The sequence below is a fragment of the Rissa tridactyla genome, chromosome 7, assembly GCF_028500815.1.
Source record: "Rissa tridactyla isolate bRisTri1 chromosome 7, bRisTri1.patW.cur.20221130, whole genome shotgun sequence".
In the NCBI taxonomy this organism is placed as follows: Eukaryota; Metazoa; Chordata; class Aves; order Charadriiformes; family Laridae; genus Rissa; species Rissa tridactyla.
The window spans coordinates 17,769,364-17,786,218 of record NC_071472.1 but is presented as its reverse complement, the minus strand read 5'-3'; the positions used below and the strand labels follow the sequence as shown (position 1 = coordinate 17,786,218).

Below are 16,855 nucleotides of genomic sequence, written 5' to 3'. Positions count from 1 at the left end.
GGGTGCCCGGGACCCGCTGCCCCCCCCCAACAACGCCTCGGCGGTCTCCATAGCAACGGCCTGGCCCCGCCTCTTAAAGGGGCGGCAACGCCGCAGAGGGGTTTTACCGGGGGGGAGGGGGGGGGGGGGGGCACACCTCACCGGCCGCGGAAAGAAAGGACCAAACAGGCAAAAATCCGATCGAATCTTTTATCTGGGGAGGGGTTCCAGTCCCCAGTACAGCAGCAAACCGCCCCCCCCACCCCACCAGCGTGCCCCCATGGCCCCATTGCAGTGTGTGTGTATATGTGTGTGTGTGTGGGGGGGCTCTGGCACCAAGCATAGGGTCCCTTGCCTGGAGGTAGTATTGGGCTGGTTCCATCCTAGCCCCCCCCCCCCCCAAAAAAAAAGGATATGCACAGCACTGGGGGGCTGTTAGAGGAAGGGCAGGGGGGCTGGCTCCCTGAGTGCTGAGAGGGGGGGAAATTGGGAGCTCCCAGAAAAACGGAGGGGGCGGGGGGGCAGTTAGAAAAAGCCCTTGGTGCCAGCCCTACAGCCCCAGCAGCGGGGTGGGGGGGCTACAGACCCCCAGAAAGGAGATCAAGGTGCTTCTACGTAAGAGCTGGTGACCCCCAAGTCTGGGGGAACAAAGGCAGGGATCACTTACGGGGTGCCCATGGCAGGGGGTGTGTGTCCACTCTTCCCCCCCCCCAACCCTGCACCCCAGGAGGGAGATTCACAGCAAAACAAATCACAAAGTCTCGGGTCCCCCCGTGTCTGAGCAGCACCCAGCCCCATGGAAAGGGGGGCTGTTGGCAGAGGGCGGGGGGGGGGGTCTCTAGGTGGGTTTGTAGAGGTCCTTGCGCCTCCGCACCTCCTTGAGGACACGGGCGCGGAAGGCATCGGGGTGCTCCCCCCCGCCCCGCCGCAGCCCCAGCGCTGCCTGCAGCTCCGGCTGGTGGGTCCGCAGGAAGGGGTTGTAGGTCTGCTCCTCGCCCAGCGTGGAGGGACACTGCGGGGTGGGGGGAACAGACACTCAGCCCCCCCTGCCAGAGACAGCACTCCCGTCAGGGAGCCGAGACCCCCCCCCACCCCACCCCAGCACCTCCTTCCCCTACAGCACCCACCACGCAGGAGGGTGTTGGGGTGCAGCATCCCCGCCAAGGGAGGGGGAACCCCGCGAGGGGCTGAGGTGGTGGTGGGGGGCTGCAGCCAGGGGACATTCCCCCCGCCCCAGCCTCACCGTGCTCCTCTTCTCCTGCCGCTGCTGCGTTGCCCACTGCAGCTTCTGCTCCAGCGCGGGGTTGTCCAGCTCCAGGAGGCTGGCGAAGGTCAGGCACTCCAGCGCGTATTCGTGGCCTGCGGACCCCTGGACCCCTTAGCATCGCCCCCGCCTGGCCCCCCCAGCTCGGCAGCCGGGGCTAGTGGGGACACTGGCGGCTGCGCCCCGCTGTTGGGAACACTCACCTGGCCACAGCAGCGTGTCCTCGCCCAAGCCCACGGCCACGTCCAGGGAGGCGAGCATGGTCTCAGGGGAGCCCTCAAACAGCCTGCCTGCACCCCCGCGCAACAGCCTGTCATGGGGGGGCAGGAATTGGGGGTCCCCCCAAGCCCTTCTCAGGGTGGGACCCCCCCTTCATCCACCCAGGTCTGGGGCCGGGCGCACTCACCGCAGCCAGCGAGGAAGAGGAGGTCCCCGGAGAAGAGGCAGGGGGGGCCGCCGAAGGGGCCCCCGTCCAGCACGTACACCATATGGCCCACGGTGTGGCCAGGCGTGGCAAGCGCCTCGAAGGTCAGGCAGCCCACCTTCACCTTCTCCTTGTCCGCAAGCGGGCTGCGCCAGGCACAGGGGGACACCAGTCAGGGTACCCCCCCCAGCTCCTCAAAACACCAGCCTCCCCACACAACCCTTCCCCGGGGCACTGGTGTTGTGAGCATGCCAGGTCTCTGCAATGTGGGACTTGGGGGTGGACTAGGTAGTGGTGGTTGGGGGTGAAGCCCCCCCCCCCCCGCGCCTAAATTTACAGGGGTGCTGGGGGGGGGACACGATGTGGGGCACAGGACTTACTTAGTGAGCTCTGGGATGGCATCGAGGGCGCTGCCGTACACCTTGCAGGAGCCGTGCTGCTGGCGGAGCGCTGCGTTCCCCCCGCTGTGGTCCCTGTGGACAGAGAGGTCAGTGTCCCTAAATGCGTGTCTGTCCCCCCCATCCTTCCTCCCTGTGGAGTAGGGTTGGGGGTCGCCTCAGCTGGGGCATCCTCCATCCCCCTTCTTGGCCCTTACCAGTGTTTGTGGGTGCAGAATATGGCCTCCAGCATCACGCCTTCGTCTTCAATGGCAGCCTGGGAATAGCGAGGCGGGGGGAACACAGAGAGTTTGGGGGGGGGGCAACGCACAAACCCCAAATACCAGTCTCCCCCTAACCCCCACTCCCACAACTCCCCAGGCGCGGGATGAGCCCTGCCACCCTCCAACCTTACCCCGGGCATGAAGGGCTGCAGATTCAGCGCAGATTTTTCCCCTTCTACCCCCAAAAAAGCCAGAGATATGCCACCCCCTCCCCCGGGGACACCCTAACATCGGGGCTGGGGGGGCTGCGGGCGTCTCACCTGCACGGCCAGTGGGTCGGAGGGGTCGATGACAGCCGCCTGTCCGGAGCCAGTGTCAATGACCAGGTAGCTGTAGTTGTTGGAAAGCACAGGAATGGGCAGTATTTTCACTCCTGGGAGGGATGGAGAGACAGACAAACATCAGGGCATAACCCCCCCTGCTCATGGCCCAAACTCCCCACCTCCTAAATTCTCAAAATTCTCAAATTCTCAGTTAAACATGCTTTGGGCAATTCGGTGATGATAACCCCTCCCCACCCCAAAGTTCCGGTGTTGGGGGACATGACATTGCCACAGCGCTTGGCCGGGGGGGGGAGGTGGGGGGGTGGGTCTCGCCAGGACTCACCGGGGAAGCGGCAGGGCTGGGGCACGGAGTGGCCATGCGGGTACCGCTCCCGGGCCTTCTTCACTTGCCGCTGGTAGAAGAGGTAGCCCAGCCGCGTGCGGGCGTACAGGCTGTACCTGGGGAGGGCAGACACCCCCTGGCATTAACCCCCAGTTTGCCCCCAGGAGCACGCTTGGGGAGGGGGCTGCTGCCAGGGCCGTGACCCCCACGGGGGACATATACAGGGTCACTTTCCCACGCGTGGGGGCTGGAGGTGGCACGTGTCCCCCTGCCTTCCCCTGCCTCAGATCTGCAGCGAGGGCAGAATCGGTTCCCCAGGCAGGCCCCCCCCAGCTGCTGTGCGCAGCAAGGACCAGTGCGGGGGGGAGGAAATCATTGTGGGGGTGTCCATCTGTCCGTCCATCTGTCCAGGCAGGCTCTAGCTCACAGGGAGGGCTGAAGCTCCAGAGCTTCCCCCACAGCAGCGCTCTGGATGCCAGTCCGTCCCCCAGCTGTCCCCCCCCACCTCACCCCGGAGGGGCCATGCCCAGGGTTGACCCCTCTCCAAGGGCCTGCCCTGGGTGCCATGGCCCCGGGGAAGAGGGAAGCGGGAGCAGAACGGGCCGAGGAAAAGGGAAACGAAAATGCCCCCGTGGCACGTGCCACGCAGGGGTGCAACAGAGCTGGCCGGGGGCCTTGGGGGGGTCACGCACACCCCCCCCCATTTATACAGCTGCGTTTTGGGGCTGGGGACAGTGCCATGAAGGACATGCAAAGCCCATCCCCGAGCCAAGGGCATCCCCCCGGACAGTTACATCTTCCACGCTGGCACCGGCAGGCACACCGCGGAGGGATCCCGGTAGGAGCCGGGGATCGGTGGCGGGGGGGTGTGTGTGGAAGCCCGACGCTGGAGATCGGGGGGCTCCTGATAGAGCCGGGCAGCGGGTCCACGGCCGGGGCACCGGGCTGGGTTATTGATTAGACCCGGCGGAAGGAGACCCGGGGTGGGGAGGGGGACAGGTCCGAGGGCGACTGTCGCCGTTCCGGTGTAGCCCCCCCCGGGTAGAGGGGCTGACACCGCCTGCCATCGCCCCCACCCCCAGCCCGAGTGGGTTGAGCACACATGGAGGGCTGCCCCCTCCCGCCAAGCCCCAGCCGCCGGTGGGCTCCGCACAAGCCAGGAAGGACGGAGGGAAGGAGGCAAAACAAAAGGCGGGCGGCGACGGCTCCCTCTCGGCGGGGGCGGTGGTGTGTGTGTGTGTGTGTGTGGGGGGGGGTGTTACCGAAGCGGCGGGACACTCACCCCAGGCGGAACAGCAGCGGGCCGGCGAGGGCCATGAGTGCGGCGGCGGCGCGGCGGGCCAGGCGGCGGAAGGGCAGGCAGCAGCGCAGGCAGGCGGCCCCCAGCCCCCGGGCACCGGCCGCCGCCGCCCGCAGCGCGGACCCGCCATGCCCCGGGCGCCGCCCCCCCCCCGCGCCCCGCGGCCATGCCGCCCCCGGCCACGCCCCCCCCCCGCGCACGTCACGCCGCCGCCCCGGCCACGCTCCCTCACGCCGCCGCCGCGCCCCCTGCTGGGCGTTTCGCGTCACCGCTGCCGCGGGAACCGGGGCGGGAGGGGGACGGGACACACACCGCATCACCGGCGGAGAGGAGGGGATTCCCCCTCCCCGCTATCGCGTCAAAGGGTGTCCCCCTAGCTGACGTCATGTCGGGGGGGGTGTCCCTGAATGACGTCAGAGCGGGGAGGAAGGAGCACCCTGGGGGGGATTGGGGTTCCATTCGACGGGCCGGGGGGAAGAGTGGTCTGTCCCGGGCAGCGACGGGAGGGGGAACGCACCCCGCCAACACCCCGGCCCTCCCCGGGCGCAGCGGCGCGGAGCCGCCGCGGGAGGGCGCCACGGGAAGGCGGGCGGGGGCGGTGCCTTCCCCCGCCCCGTCCCGGCTCGTCGCGGTCGCAGCCCGGCGGAGCAACGCGCAGCAGGTAGGTCGGCCCGGCCCCGCTCCGTAAGCCCACCGGTTCCCGCCTGCGGTGGGCCGCGGAGACCCCTCCATGTTCCCCCGGCTCCCCCCCGGCCGGTTCCCCCCGCCCTCTCCCGACCCCCGACCCCCCTGTTCTGGCCTGCTCCGGTGTCCTAGCGCTGGACCGAGCGTCCCGGAGGGCGGCGGGGACCGGGCGGGAGGGACGGGCCGGTCCCTGAGCCGCGGGGACGCGCCGCGACCCCCCGCACTCCCATCCCCGGAGAGGGTGGGGGCACTTCGGGTCGGGGACCGAGGCGGCGGGGGAAGCGGGGTCCCGCGGGCGGGGCACGGGGGGGGCAGGACCCCCACGGGTGGGACTCCATTGGAGGGCTCGTGCCGTTTGCCGGACCCCAGGGGATCGCGGGACGGGGGGGGGGGGGGGGTTCGGGGCGCGGTGTGGGGTGGCCCGGCAAAGGGGGAAGACACCGTCCTTTGTGCTGTGGAGGGTGTCCCCACGGACCCCGTGGGGCGTCTCGGGAGGGTCTGTGCCCGGCAGGGCGTGGGGTGGCACCGTCGGGGGGGGCGTGGGGACCGGTTCTGGGTGGTGTGGGTGCGCCTGGCCTTGGGGACAGGAAGGCACCTCCGTCACACGGCCCTGCCCCCCGGGAGGGGGCTCGGAGGGGGGGGAACAGAGAGGCGGCAGCGATGCTGAGGTCTTGCAAACTCGTGTCCCGTGTGAGCGGCGTGGGGGCAGGCAGCACGGTGGGGCAGAGGGTGAACCCGGCCTGGGTGAGCGGCACCCCTCTTCCCCGGCGTGAACCCTGCTGGGCTGAACTGGGCTGGGCTGGGCTGAACTGGGCTGAGCTAGGCTGAATTGTGAGTTGTGCTGTACGGAGGAGCCGTGCCGTACCAGGCTGTGCCGTGCCACATCAAGCTGTGCCGTGCCGTACCAGGCTGTGCCATGCCGCACCAAGCTGTGCCATACTTGGTGGGAGCTTCCAGGCTCTCCTGGGAACTTAGATGCTTTCCCAGGCAGCCTCGCCGTGGGGAGCCCTGCTCCCTTCTCTCCCATCCCAAACTCTGGTCACCCCCCCTAGGTGTTCCTCGGCACCCCAGGGTCCCCGTGGAGCTGGTGGCAGGGGCCTGAGCGCGGCAGGAGCATTGGGGTGGCTACTGGGGACACCGCTGGGTGCCACCCATGGGGCTGTGCTGGGGGTGACAACCGGCTGTGCCCCATGTCCCCACCACGCGTGCCTTATCTCTGCTGAGTCACAGTGCCAGCGCAGAGCAGCACCCTGTCCCCGGGGATGGCACGTCATGCAGGGGTCACCGAGCTGGCCCGGGTGGGCCCATGGCTGGTGACCTCTGGTTTCAGGACCCTGTTGTGCCCCAGCCCATGTCGGGCTGGTTGCTTCCTCATCCCCGAGGCCGCCCCGCCGGGGAGGGGACAGGAGGGGCTGGAGCAGCCGTCAGACCCCTGCCAGGGGGTGTTGGCCATGGGCACATGGTGGGACCCTCCGATGTCCATGTACTGGCTGGATACACCTCGCTTTCCCCAGACGCCTGTGTCCCCTCCCTGGGGACTCTGGACCCCCCCTAGCTGGGTGCCAGTCACATGGGTTTTCCTGGGGTCAGGCTCCTATTTTGGGCCCTTCCCTGGCACTGGGTGTTTTTTGGGAAACCGCAAAACGGCAGAAGTGAAACTTCCCAGCTGGTGGTCACTGCGTGCTGGTTATTTTCGGCACTGCCGTTATCACAATGGCGAAGCGTGGCGCGGCCGTGGGAGCTCCACCGTGGCTGGGACAGATGGAAGGTGGGAGGGACAGAGGCTGAGCTGGGGGCTGGCATGGCTGGCCCGGGTGTGTCCCCCCCGGCACTGTTGCTCGCCCAGCCCGGCTGCGGGAAGCGCTGGCGTCATGCTGGAGGAAGCTCCTGGTTCCCTCCCAGCCTGTTGCTGGTTGGGGTGAGATCTTGGTCCCTTCCCAGTCACGTCACCGCTGTGGGTAGGGGGGACGTGGGGGGTCCTGGCACCTGCCTGGGGTGTCCCCTGCTGCCAGCGTCGGGGGGGTGTCAGGCGGGTAACGGCCTGGCACTGGCTCCTGGCAGCGCTGTTGTTTTCCTGGCCTTGGAGATCCTGCCTTCCTCCTCCTCCTCCTCCTCTTCCTCCTCCTGGGGCCGAGCCCGGCAGCTGGCCCTGGGCCCGGGCTGGCTGCTCGCGGCTGCTGGGGGCTCTGTGAGGGGGCCCAGCATGGCCAGGGAGGGGAGCTCAGCTCTGGGAGGGGTCCTGGGTCCCCTCCCCAGGGATCCACCCACCTCCCTCTGAGGTGATGCAGGTGGCACTTGTCCCTGTAACTCCCTGGGGGGACTCAGGAGTTCTGGAGCCCACCGCATGACCCACTGGGCTGCTGGGTGGGGGCGCACCCCCGAAATGGTGGGGAAGACAGAAGGGTCTGCATGGGCGTGATCAGGATCAGGCCCTATGTTTTCATCCCAGGCTTTGGGCAGGGTGATGCCGTTTGTCCCCACGGCAGTGCCACCAGGAGGCAGGGACCTGCTGGGGCGCAGTGGGGGGTGTTCCCTGCCCCCAGGCAATGGCAGGGTGGGCTCCAGAGGCCGGAGAGGTCACATCCCTGCCGGAGAGGTCATGTCGCCACTGGAGAGGTCACATCCCCACCGCAGCTTGAGTCAGTGCATGGCCATGCCCTGCCTGTGGCTGGCCACCGACGCAGGTGCCGGGGACTCAGGGCACAGGAATGCAGGTGGCCCTGGCCGATGTCCCTCGTCTCTCATTGACCCGCTGACATTGAGGCCAGCTCGTCCTTATTAATTAGAAGCCGCTATTAAAGTGGGAGGGGGAGGTTTTGTGGCTCCACTGTCCCCTGCGTCCCAGCAGCTGCGGCTCTGCTCGCTGGGGACATGTCCTGCCCAGGACGGGGGACCTGCGCTGACAGCCCCCCATCTTCTTCCCCCTCCAGGTGCCCGTGGGAGACGCAGTGAGCCGGCATGGCGCAGCCCAACGCGCCCCCTTACTACGATGACAAGAACCCCCTCTACCCCCCACCCCCGGGGGGGTACCCCCAGCCCCCCCACTATCCTGGGGGGTACCCACAGCCTGGGGGATACCCTGCAGCAGGAGGGTACCCGCAGCCAGGGGGGTACCCAGCAGCAGGGGGGTACCCCCAGCCAGGGATGGCCATGCCCACCATGCCCGTTCGGTTCGGTAAGTGGGGACACCTTGGGTTTTTTTTGCGGGGGGGGGGGGGGGACTAGAAACAGGGGTGCCATAGGGAGGCTGCGCAGCCCACCCTGGTGCTGAGGAGTGTCCCCCACTGCAGGTGACGATGACATCGGGAATGGCTCCCCCATCCAATCGGCTGATTGGGATGACAGGAAAGTCCGGCACACCTTCATCCGCAAGGCGAGTCCTGGGGGGCTGGGAGGACCCCATCAGGGTCGGGGGGCACCTGTCGGTGTGGGGGGGCCGGGTGCTGACCCCCGCTGTCTCTCGCAGGTCTATGCCATCATCTCCCTGCAGCTGCTGGTGACGGTGGGGATCATTGCCATGTTCACCTTTGTGTGAGTAGAGGGTCCCTCCTTAGCCTTCCCCCAAAAAAGGGGGGAGCCTGGTGCCTCGTGTCCCCTGGGGGGGTCCCGAGGGGACAGCAAGTGCTGTCCCCCCTCCCTCACACCCATCCTTCCTGTCCTGCAGCTCCCCCGTCCGCTCCTTCGTCCGGAGGAACGTCGCCGTCTACTACGCCTCGTAGTGAGTAGGGGACCTCTGGCTCACGTCCCCCCCGGGGTGACCTCCAGCCCAGGGGGGAGGGTGTGTCCTGGTGGGGTGGTCGCAGGGCTGACACCCGCTGTCTCTCTCTGCAGCGTCGTGTTCCTGGTGACCTACCTGGTGCTGGTCTGCTGCCAGGGTCCCCGGTGAGTTGCTGGTGGCTGGGACCCACCCTGGGGTGGGAAGGTGTGGATATGGGGGCGAGGGGTCTCCAAGGCATCAGGAGGAGGTGTGGGGTTTCCCTGCCTAGAGCTGCCTCCGAGGGATACGACATGGCTGCTGTCACCCGCTCACCTCTCTCCCCCCAATTTCGTCCCCAGGAGACGCTTCCCCTGGAACATCATCCTGCTGAGCATCTTCGTGAGTGGGCCAGGGACGATGGGGGGGAACCTGGCAGGAGGGATGGGGGGACGTGTGGGCAGGTGGGGGACAGACAGGAACTGCTGTCCCCCACGGTGCCACTTGCCCTGCTGAGCCCACCTTTCTTCTCTCTCTCAGACGCTGGCCATGGGGTTTATGACAGGGACAATAGCCAGGTAAGCCCTGGGGACTCTGTGGTGACAGGAGCTGGGGTCCCTCCTGTCCCCCCTCCATGTGGCTGGCTCCAGTGAGAGGCTGCCGGGAGCTGGGGGGACACCGTGGTCCCCTGGGATTGGGGACAATGCGGTCCCTGCCTGGGATTGGGGCCGTGGAGGGTCACCAAGCGTGGGGTGACTCTGTTGTCCCTTCTGTCTGCAGCATGTATGAGACCAGTGCTGTCCTGATTGCCATGCTCATCACTGCCATCGTGGCCATCATTGTCACCATCTTCTGCTTCCAGACCAAGGCAAGGAGGGGGACGTGCCCTGCCTTGGGTGGGGGTCAGACGAAGGGAGCCAGGAGGTGGGGACACTCTGGGGTCTCCTGTGACATATGTGTGTCCTCCACTGGCAGGTTGATTTTACATCATGCCCGGGGCTCTTCTGCGTGCTGGGCATTGTGGTCATGGTGACTGGGATCGTCACCGCCATCGTCCTCTCCTTCAAATATGTGAGTGGGGGGGACAGAGAGGCTGTGGGGTGCCATGGGTGTCCCTGGTTGGGTGTCCCCAGGGCTGGTGCAGGCCGGGGGGGTTTGGGTGGTCCCCCTTTGCTGGGAAGCAGGGTGGTGCCGGCCATGGCAGAGGCAGCTTGCCCGCAGGGAGAGGGTGCGTCAGCGTCGGCATCATCTCCTCGGGAGCCAGGTGCGGGCAGGACCTGCCCTGCCTTGCCCACTGCCTGCCAGCACCCGGCTCACCCTGCCCGTGTCCCTTTCCTTGCGCAGGTCCCCTGGCTCCACATGCTCTATGCAGCCATCGGCGCCATCGCCTTCACCCTGGTGAGTTGACGGCTGGGGTGAGCAGAGGGTGTCAGGCAGGGAACCCCCTCCTCTGCCTCCCCTGGTCCCTGCCTGACACCCTCTGTCCCCCCCCAGTTCCTTGCCTACGACACCCAACTTGTGCTGGGGAACAGGAAGAACACGCTGAGCCCCGAGGAGTACATCTACGGTGCCCTGACCATCTACACTGACATCGTCTATATCTTCACCTTCATCCTGCAGATCGTGGGCCGGGATTAGCCCTGGGACCCCTCCGGTGTCCCCTGTTGTCTCCCCGCACTGCCCTTCACCCCCTCCTCTGGCCTCTGTACAGGATACGGCCGCTTACTATGTCTCCTAACGCTTTGGCATCCCTACCCGTAGGCTGCTAAGGAAAGGGCTTCCCTTGATCACCCCCCCACAAACCTCCCAGGGCAGTGGGGGGGGACTGGCTGCCGGTGTTTAGGCAGTGCCTGGCCTCAGCACCACTCGCCAAGGCTGTGCTGGCGGTGCCGGGCTGGCAACAGAGCACCATGGTCCTGCCTGGGCCTGGGGAGCTGTCAGCAGCCACTGGGATCGTGATAGGATTTTTTTTGGCAGAGCCTGATTGGTGTCATTCACTCGGTGCCTTAAATGCGGCTCCGGCCGTGCCCCCCTCCCCAAGCTGTGGCAGTGCCTGGTGCAGGCGGGGGCGCAGCTGGGACCCCCATGGCGGGACTCGTGGCAGAGCTCACGTCGCAGAGGCTCCGCAGCCACGGGTGCGGGCAAAGTTGCACTTCCTAAATAAAACACTTTAATTTTCCAGATGGTCCCGGTCTTACTGGTGTGGCGACTCCCCCGGAAAACCTGTGGGCAGCCTCAGCAGGGGCTGGGGCCTGGGGCAGCGCAAACTCTGCTTTGGGGTGGAAAAGCCAAGGTTGAGGTGCTCCAGGCTGGGCCTCCCCCAAGTCTGTAACTCCTCCTGCCCTCGTGGGCAGGATCCCAGCTGGCCCCCTCCCATTGTGGGGACAGGCAGGGGCTGAGCGCTGAGGGAGTGACTGCAGCGTCACTGCACCGAGCTGTTCCACTCACCAGGCATGAGGTTTATTTGTCCCCATCCAGCCCCACGACTGCCCCATGGGGCTGACATCCCCTCGTCCAGTCCCTTCAGGGTGCCATGGTGCCAGGCTGGGGGTGAGCAGGCTGGCTATGCCCCCCTGGCCACCCGCTTGTATCGCTCCGTCTCGTACTCGCCCTGGTTGGCTTCCATCATCTTCCGGCGAATTTTGAGCTGCTCCAGACAGCTTTTGTCCACTTCCCGCTTGACCAGGAGGAAGAGGATGATGCCGGAGGGCAACCCGATGGCCCTGCAGGACAGCCGGCGATTGGGAGATGAAGAGACCCAGCAGGGAAACAACAGCCCCTGTGACACCCTGGGGTGGCAGACCCCCCACCCCACTCAGTGCTGCAGTCCTCCTGGGATGCCCCCCCCATCCCACCCCAAGCTCTGCGGAGCAGTGGAGCCTCCCCGTGCCACCCGGACACTCACCAGGCCACCCCCACCGGCTTCATGGGGTTCTTGCCCTTCTTGCGCGTAGGGATGTACTCCACCCCCTCGGGCAGACCCCTGCTGCTGGGCTCCGGGCTGGCCTGTGGCCCCGCTGGCCGGCGGCAGCTCTGCCCCAGGAGCCGTGTGCCTGGGAGGGCCAGCCTGGCGCGACCCATGGCCGGTCCTGCTGCTGCCAGCAGCCCTGTAGGGAGAGAGGTGTTAGGGAGGGGCGGCCATGGGGCAGCGTGCGGGGGGCCCAGCCTGAGCTGCCTGAGGGTCCTGCCCTTACCCCTGCCTTCACCCTTTCCCTTTCCCTTTCCCTTTCCCTTTCCCTTTCCCTTTCCCTTTCCCTTTCCCCTGCCTTGGCGCTAGGGGGGGCTCGAGGGCGGGGCCTGAACCATGGCCAAGGCCAAAGGAGGCGTGGCCAAATGCACCGGGGGCGTGGCTCTGAGGCCTCTCCTCAGCCGGGCGGGGCCGGCCCTGGGCGCGTCCCGGAGGCCGCGGGACGGTGCGGTGAGGGGTGACGGCGATCGGGATCCCCCGCCCAGCCGCCCCGGAGCCTCCCCCGCCGCCCGACCGCCGTTACCCCTCAGCCGGCCGAGCGCCGCCGCCATGTTGGGCCGAGTCCGTGCGCCGCAGCCCCGCTGCATGCCGGGAGCTGCAGTCCGCCGCGCGCGGGCTGCCCGGCGGCGACGCAGGCAGGACTGCGCGCGAGAAACTACAGCTCCCAGAACACATCGCGCGGGGCAGGGTCAGCTTACCCTGCTGCGGAAGGGGGCGGGGTCTTGGTGAGGAAGCGGGTTCGGATTGGCTGAGGCCGGGAGGGCGGCGGGCGGGGATTGGCCGGGGTGGGGCGACCGGCGGAAGCGGCGACGGCGGCGGCGGGGTGGGGTGCGCGGGCAGGCCGGCATGGAGCCCGCCGAGGGCCCGGGAGCGCTGGGTTTCCACGGCGACGAGGAGATCATCGAGGTGGTGGAGCTGGGCCCGCCCGGGCCGGGTGAGACAGGGCCTCCCCGCGCCGCGCACCGGGCAGGGCCTGCGGGGGCTCCGGCCTCCCGCCGGGGCAGCGGGCCCGCTCCAGCCCCGCCCCAGCGGCAGGGCCGACCGCGGGGCCCGGCCTGTTCATCCCTCCCCTCGGGGACCGCGGCCTCTCCCCGCGTCGCTCCCCGCTCCCTTGCAGCTCCTCTATGCCGGGTCTCCCGGCCGCGGCGGCGTCGGGATGGCGCGTCCCCCCCTCCCCGCTGCGCCGTTCCCCGGGGACCCCCGAGGTCCTGCCGTGCCCGCCGCCGCCTGCCCTAGAAGGGCCGAGCCGCGTCCTGACCTTCACCCTCTGCAGATGACCTGGCCGACGAGATGGAGGACGTGGACTTCGACGAGGAGGGGGCAGAAGAGCCCGACGCTGAGGCTTGGGAGACGGAGGACGACGAGGGGGTGGAGGACGGCATGGAGGCGCAGGACGACAGCGAGGTCACCTTCTCCCTCCACTCGGGTGAGCGGTGGGCAATGGGCAGTGGCAGCTGGGATGTCCCCCAGGACCTGCGCCCACCCTGGCTTTCCCCAGAGCACTGGGGTGCAGCAGGTCCTTGCCAGGCTGTCATCTCCCGGCTGTTCCTGGGACAGCCGTCATGACTCGGGGCTATGATGCTTTGGGCTTTGCTCATTTCTGGCTTGCACGCCGGTGGGGAAGCCCTTTGAGCCACCTGCTGTGCCAGCTCGCCCGCCCTGAGCTCGGTAGGCAGCCTGTGCTGCTCTTACCCCATGGGAAGGATTGATTCCCACTGGTTTGGGTTGGAAGTTCAGCTCATTGACATCCTGCCCAGACCCACTGCTACGGGGGATTTGGATTCCCTGGGAATATCGGGTGGGGCGTGAGCAGCATCCGAGCCACGTAGCCTCTCTTTATTCTTCTGTGAAGCTTCCGTTTTCTGCGTGAGCCTTGACCCCAAGACCAACACACTGGCAGTGACGGGTGGGGAGGACGACAAGGCCTTTGTGTGGCGCGTGAGTGACGGAGAGCTCCTGTTTGAATGCTCAGGTGAGGTGCTCGAGGCCACATCCCTTCCCGCCCGCGTCTCTCCAGACATGCTCTTCCCTAGCCGATGCTCTGCTGGAGCCAGGCTCCTGACTGTCCTCCATAGCTTGACCTGAGCAGTCTCTGTCCCCCACCATCTCTAGGACACAAGGACTCAGTCACCTGTGCTGGCTTCAGTCACGACTCTGTGTTTGTGGCCACGGGTGACATGTCTGGGCTTATCAAAGTGTGGCGGGTGGAGTCCAAGGAAGAAGTGTGGTCCTTCGAGGTGGGGGACTTGGAGGTGAGCGGTGGGACCCCTGGAGCTGTGGGGAGCTCATAGGCTGGCAGCCGGGACTCAACTGGGTAGTGGGGGACATGCCACCCCTGTGACACTGTCTGTCTCTCTCCCTGCCTAGTGGATGGAGTGGCACCCTCAAGCCCACGTCCTTCTGGCGGGCACGGCTGATGGCAACTCCTGGATGTGGAAGATCCCGAGCGGAGACTGCAAAACCTTCCAGGGCCCTGCGTGCCCGGCCACGTGTGGCAGGATCCTGCCTGACGGTGAGGCATGGCGGCTGCCCGGGGTGGGGAATGTCACTAGGTCTGTGACAGATCCCACTGCCATCATCTGCTCTCCTGCTTCTGCCAGTCTGTGCTGAGCGGGAAGTGGAGGGGCCAGGGTAGCTCAAGCTCTAGCCACCAGCTTTGTCTTGCCCAGGGAAGCGAGCGGTGGTGGGGTATGAGGACGGGACCATGCGCATCTGGGACCTGAAGCAGGGAACCTCGCTGCACGTCCTGAAAGGTAGGGAAGAGGTTAATCGTCTGGGGTGCTCCCTAACAGTGGGGCTCTGGCCTCTGCCTGGGTGGAGAGCTGGTACCCTGTGAGGCCAGGGGCTGCCGGAGGGAGCCTGGCGCTGGGTTTCCCTGTCCCCACAGGTGGCCACTCCTTGCCACCGGGGTGCTCACAGAGCTGGGCAAGGTGGAGGCTGCAGGAGGGTGGGTTTTGAGGCCTCTGCAGGGAGGACACATGGAGCTCATGCCACTCCTGTTCACCCCCCAGGCCAGGATGGGCACCAGGACCCCTTGACGTGTGTGGCCAGCAACCAGGACGGCAGTTTGATCATGACGGGCTCTGTGGACTGTCACGCCAAGCTGATCAACTCCGCCACGGGCAAGGTGGGTCCGTGTGGGCGGGGGCAGAGCCAGAAGCCCTCGGGGATGGGGGACCGGCCTCCCAACCCCCTGTCCTGGGCCAGGCGGGTGTTCCCGGGTGGTTCAGGATTCTGGCGACAACGACCCCGAGTAGCCTGTGGTGGCCACGGGCGGCCAGCAGGAGGCGCCCTTGGCCAACACGACTGCTGACTCGCAGCTGCTGGTGGGACCAGTAGCTGGGTGGTTGCGCTCGTAGGAGGAAGTTGTCCCCGCGTTTGCTCCAAAGAGCTGAGGTTTTGGGGTCGGGCCTTGGTGTCCAGGGGGTGTGGAACCTCGGTGTGACTGGGTGTCCCCTTCCCCTCCCCTCGGCCTCCCTCCACCCAGGTGGTGTGCGTGTTCAAGATGGAGAGCATGGCTCCCAAGGCCCCCGCCGGCGAGGGTGAGGAGGCTGAGTCCAACTCGGTGGAGTCGCTGGGCTTCTGCAATGTGTGAGTGTGGGGACGCGTGGCACGACAGCCCCCCTTCAGTGCCAGACCTTATGGGGGGGATGTTGGTTACTAACAGACCCATTTCCGTCCCTCATGCTCGTTCTCCTCTCACCTGTGCCCTCCCCAGTTGGCTGTGGTTATCCTGGGTCACTTGTGTGTGACAGGAATGACGAGGGACACCAGCCGCTCAGTCCTCCCCCCAAGCCGTTAGGTCTCTAGCTAGCCTGATGGAGCACTGTTTGGCTGGGATACCCTCCAGACACAGCTGCTGGGGATCTTTCCTACCAGGACGTTGTCTTCTCCCTTGTGACCCTCGGGCCCCTTGCTGCTTCTCGCTGTCCTGTTGGTTTCCTGAACTGGGGTGTTTCATGGCTTCTGTCATTGGGGTGTCCCTCATCTTCTCAATGTGCTTTGCCTTCAACCTTGATCCTTCCCGTGCTTCCATCCCTACTTCCCCCAGGCCCACGTAATGCCTGTTCCCTCTCTACAGGATGCCGCTGGCTGCTGTGGGCTACCTGGATGGCACGCTGGCTATCTACGACCTCTCCACACAGAGCTTGAGGCATAAGTGCCAACATGAGGTACTGCCCTCTCCCCAGGCCTGGGTGGGGGGGTTGTGTGTGTCTCTGGACCCATCCATGACCTCCGTTGGAGCCCAGGGGCTTTCCTGGGGCCAGTTCCCAATTTGTGCTTCTCCCTCAGCCCCTTGGGCTTCTCCAAAGGCAGCTGCAGTCCCTGACAGAGGACGTGCCCCATACCTTGGCCCTGGGGGCTGGCTCTCCTATCTGTGGGGATGGCAGACAACACTTGGGGGACATGTGGGGGGAGCTGGGACTGTGCTGGGCGTCCCCAGTGCTCACCTCACGGCTTCCCTGTGCCCCAGTCGGGGATCGTGCAGTTGCTGTGGGAGGAGAGCTCGGCCGTGGTGTACACCTGCAGCCTGGACGGGGCCGTGCGGCTCTGGGATGCCCGCTCGGGGAAGATGATCAGCGAGTACCGAGGGCACTCAGCCGAAATCCTCGACTTTGCTGTCAACAAGTGAGAGGGGAACCCCCCAGACCCCTTCCCTTTCCCCTCCGAAGGCTGCTGGGTGACAAGCTGTCTCTTCATCAGATACCACTGGGAGCTTGGGTGATGGGGGGGGACAAAAGACTGGGGTCTTGCTGAGACTTGAGGTTCTCAACGGGGAGCGGAGCAAATCAGAGCTCGGCCGGGGGAGTGGGTGTGGGATGCCTGAAGACCCCAGCCCCATCTCTGAGCTTTGTTTCCCCCCCAGGGACGCCTCCATTGTGGTGACGACCTCTGGTGACCACCAAGCCAAAGTGTTCTGTGTCCAGCGCCCCGATCGCTAGGAGCTGTGCTGAGGGATGGTGTCCTGGCTCTGCCGGGTGGCTCGTGTACAGAGGGATGAGGGAGATGGGTTTCACCACCCTTCTCCGGTGCGTGCTTTGTAATTTTCCAGCCTGCCCCGCTTCGCCCCCACCACCTGGGGACCAAGCCTGGGGTTTTGTATGAAAATGTCTTATAATTATATAAATTATTTCACTTAACTGGATGCCATCCACTCTGCTTGTTGAGGGGAAGAGGACCTGAGAAGCTGTGCTCCCTCCCTCCTCAGGGATCTCCCTAGCATTCTGCCATGGCCTGAGCAGTGATGGTAGATCTTTTATTCTGGTCTGTGTGG

The 16,855-nt window shown here is 66.4% G+C and overlaps 3 protein-coding genes across 3 annotated transcripts; 2 read left to right on the top strand and 1 right to left on the bottom strand.

Annotated features, from left to right (window-relative positions):
- Window positions 1-204: 204 nt before the first annotated feature.
- PNKD (PNKD metallo-beta-lactamase domain containing) lies at window positions 205-12,226 on the bottom strand. The gene is made up of 10 exons (XM_054209614.1): window positions 12,104-12,226; window positions 11,518-11,719; window positions 2,935-3,050; window positions 2,589-2,701; window positions 2,263-2,321; window positions 2,048-2,140; window positions 1,650-1,813; window positions 1,447-1,533; window positions 1,223-1,338; window positions 205-991 (listed from the first exon to the last, which is right to left on the bottom strand). Exons 1-10 carry the CDS (start codon window positions 12,165-12,167, stop codon window positions 818-820), a joined length of 1,188 nt encoding a protein of 395 aa, XP_054065589.1. The 5' UTR covers window positions 12,168-12,226; the 3' UTR covers window positions 205-817.
- Window positions 4,710-10,793, top strand: TMBIM1 (transmembrane BAX inhibitor motif containing 1). Its single transcript, XM_054209613.1, has 12 exons — window positions 4,710-4,895; window positions 7,849-8,093; window positions 8,209-8,291; window positions 8,385-8,449; window positions 8,583-8,636; window positions 8,750-8,800; window positions 8,975-9,014; window positions 9,153-9,190; window positions 9,393-9,480; window positions 9,588-9,683; window positions 9,957-10,010; window positions 10,107-10,793. The coding sequence occupies exons 2-12, from the start codon at window positions 7,877-7,879 to the stop codon at window positions 10,248-10,250; spliced, it is 930 nt and encodes a 309-aa protein (XP_054065588.1). The 5' UTR covers window positions 4,710-4,895; window positions 7,849-7,876; the 3' UTR covers window positions 10,251-10,793.
- Window positions 12,227-12,370: 144 nt separating the features above from the next.
- AAMP (angio associated migratory cell protein) lies at window positions 12,371-16,721 on the top strand. Its single transcript, XM_054208476.1, has 11 exons — window positions 12,371-12,514; window positions 12,854-13,006; window positions 13,433-13,552; window positions 13,693-13,832; window positions 13,948-14,092; window positions 14,250-14,333; window positions 14,592-14,707; window positions 15,068-15,171; window positions 15,662-15,752; window positions 16,055-16,209; window positions 16,448-16,721. The coding sequence occupies exons 1-11, from the start codon at window positions 12,427-12,429 to the stop codon at window positions 16,521-16,523; spliced, it is 1,272 nt and encodes a 423-aa protein (XP_054064451.1). The 5' UTR covers window positions 12,371-12,426; the 3' UTR covers window positions 16,524-16,721.
- Window positions 16,722-16,855: the final 134 nt, after the last annotated feature.

Excerpts from the sequence above, each read along its gene's own strand:
- TMBIM1 (XM_054209613.1), top strand. The coding sequence starts at position 7,877 with ATGGCGCAGCCCAACGCGCCCCCTTACTACGATGACAAGAACCCCCTC. Across the intron at positions 8,637-8,749 it reads GCCGTCTACTACGCCTCGTA|CGTCGTGTTCCTGGTGACCT; the intron begins GTGAGTAGGGGA and ends CTCTCTCTGCAG. Across the intron at positions 8,801-8,974 it reads GTCTGCTGCCAGGGTCCCCG|GAGACGCTTCCCCTGGAACA; the intron begins GTGAGTTGCTGG and ends TTTCGTCCCCAG.
- PNKD (XM_054209614.1), bottom strand. The coding sequence starts at position 12,167 with ATGCAGCGGGGCTGCGGCGCACGGACTCGGCCCAACATGGCGGCGGCG. Across the intron at positions 11,720-12,103 it reads GGCGCTCGGCCGGCTGAGGG|GGCTGCTGGCAGCAGCAGGA; the intron begins GTAACGGCGGTC and ends CTCTCCCTACAG. Across the intron at positions 992-1,222 it reads GGCAGGAGAAGAGGAGCACG|TGTCCCTCCACGCTGGGCGA; the intron begins GTGAGGCTGGGG and ends CCCACCCCGCAG.
- AAMP (XM_054208476.1), top strand. The coding sequence starts at position 12,427 with ATGGAGCCCGCCGAGGGCCCGGGAGCGCTGGGTTTCCACGGCGACGAG. Across the intron at positions 12,515-12,853 it reads GCTGGGCCCGCCCGGGCCGG|ATGACCTGGCCGACGAGATG; the intron begins GTGAGACAGGGC and ends CACCCTCTGCAG. Across the intron at positions 15,753-16,054 it reads GGCATAAGTGCCAACATGAG|TCGGGGATCGTGCAGTTGCT; the intron begins GTACTGCCCTCT and ends CCTGTGCCCCAG.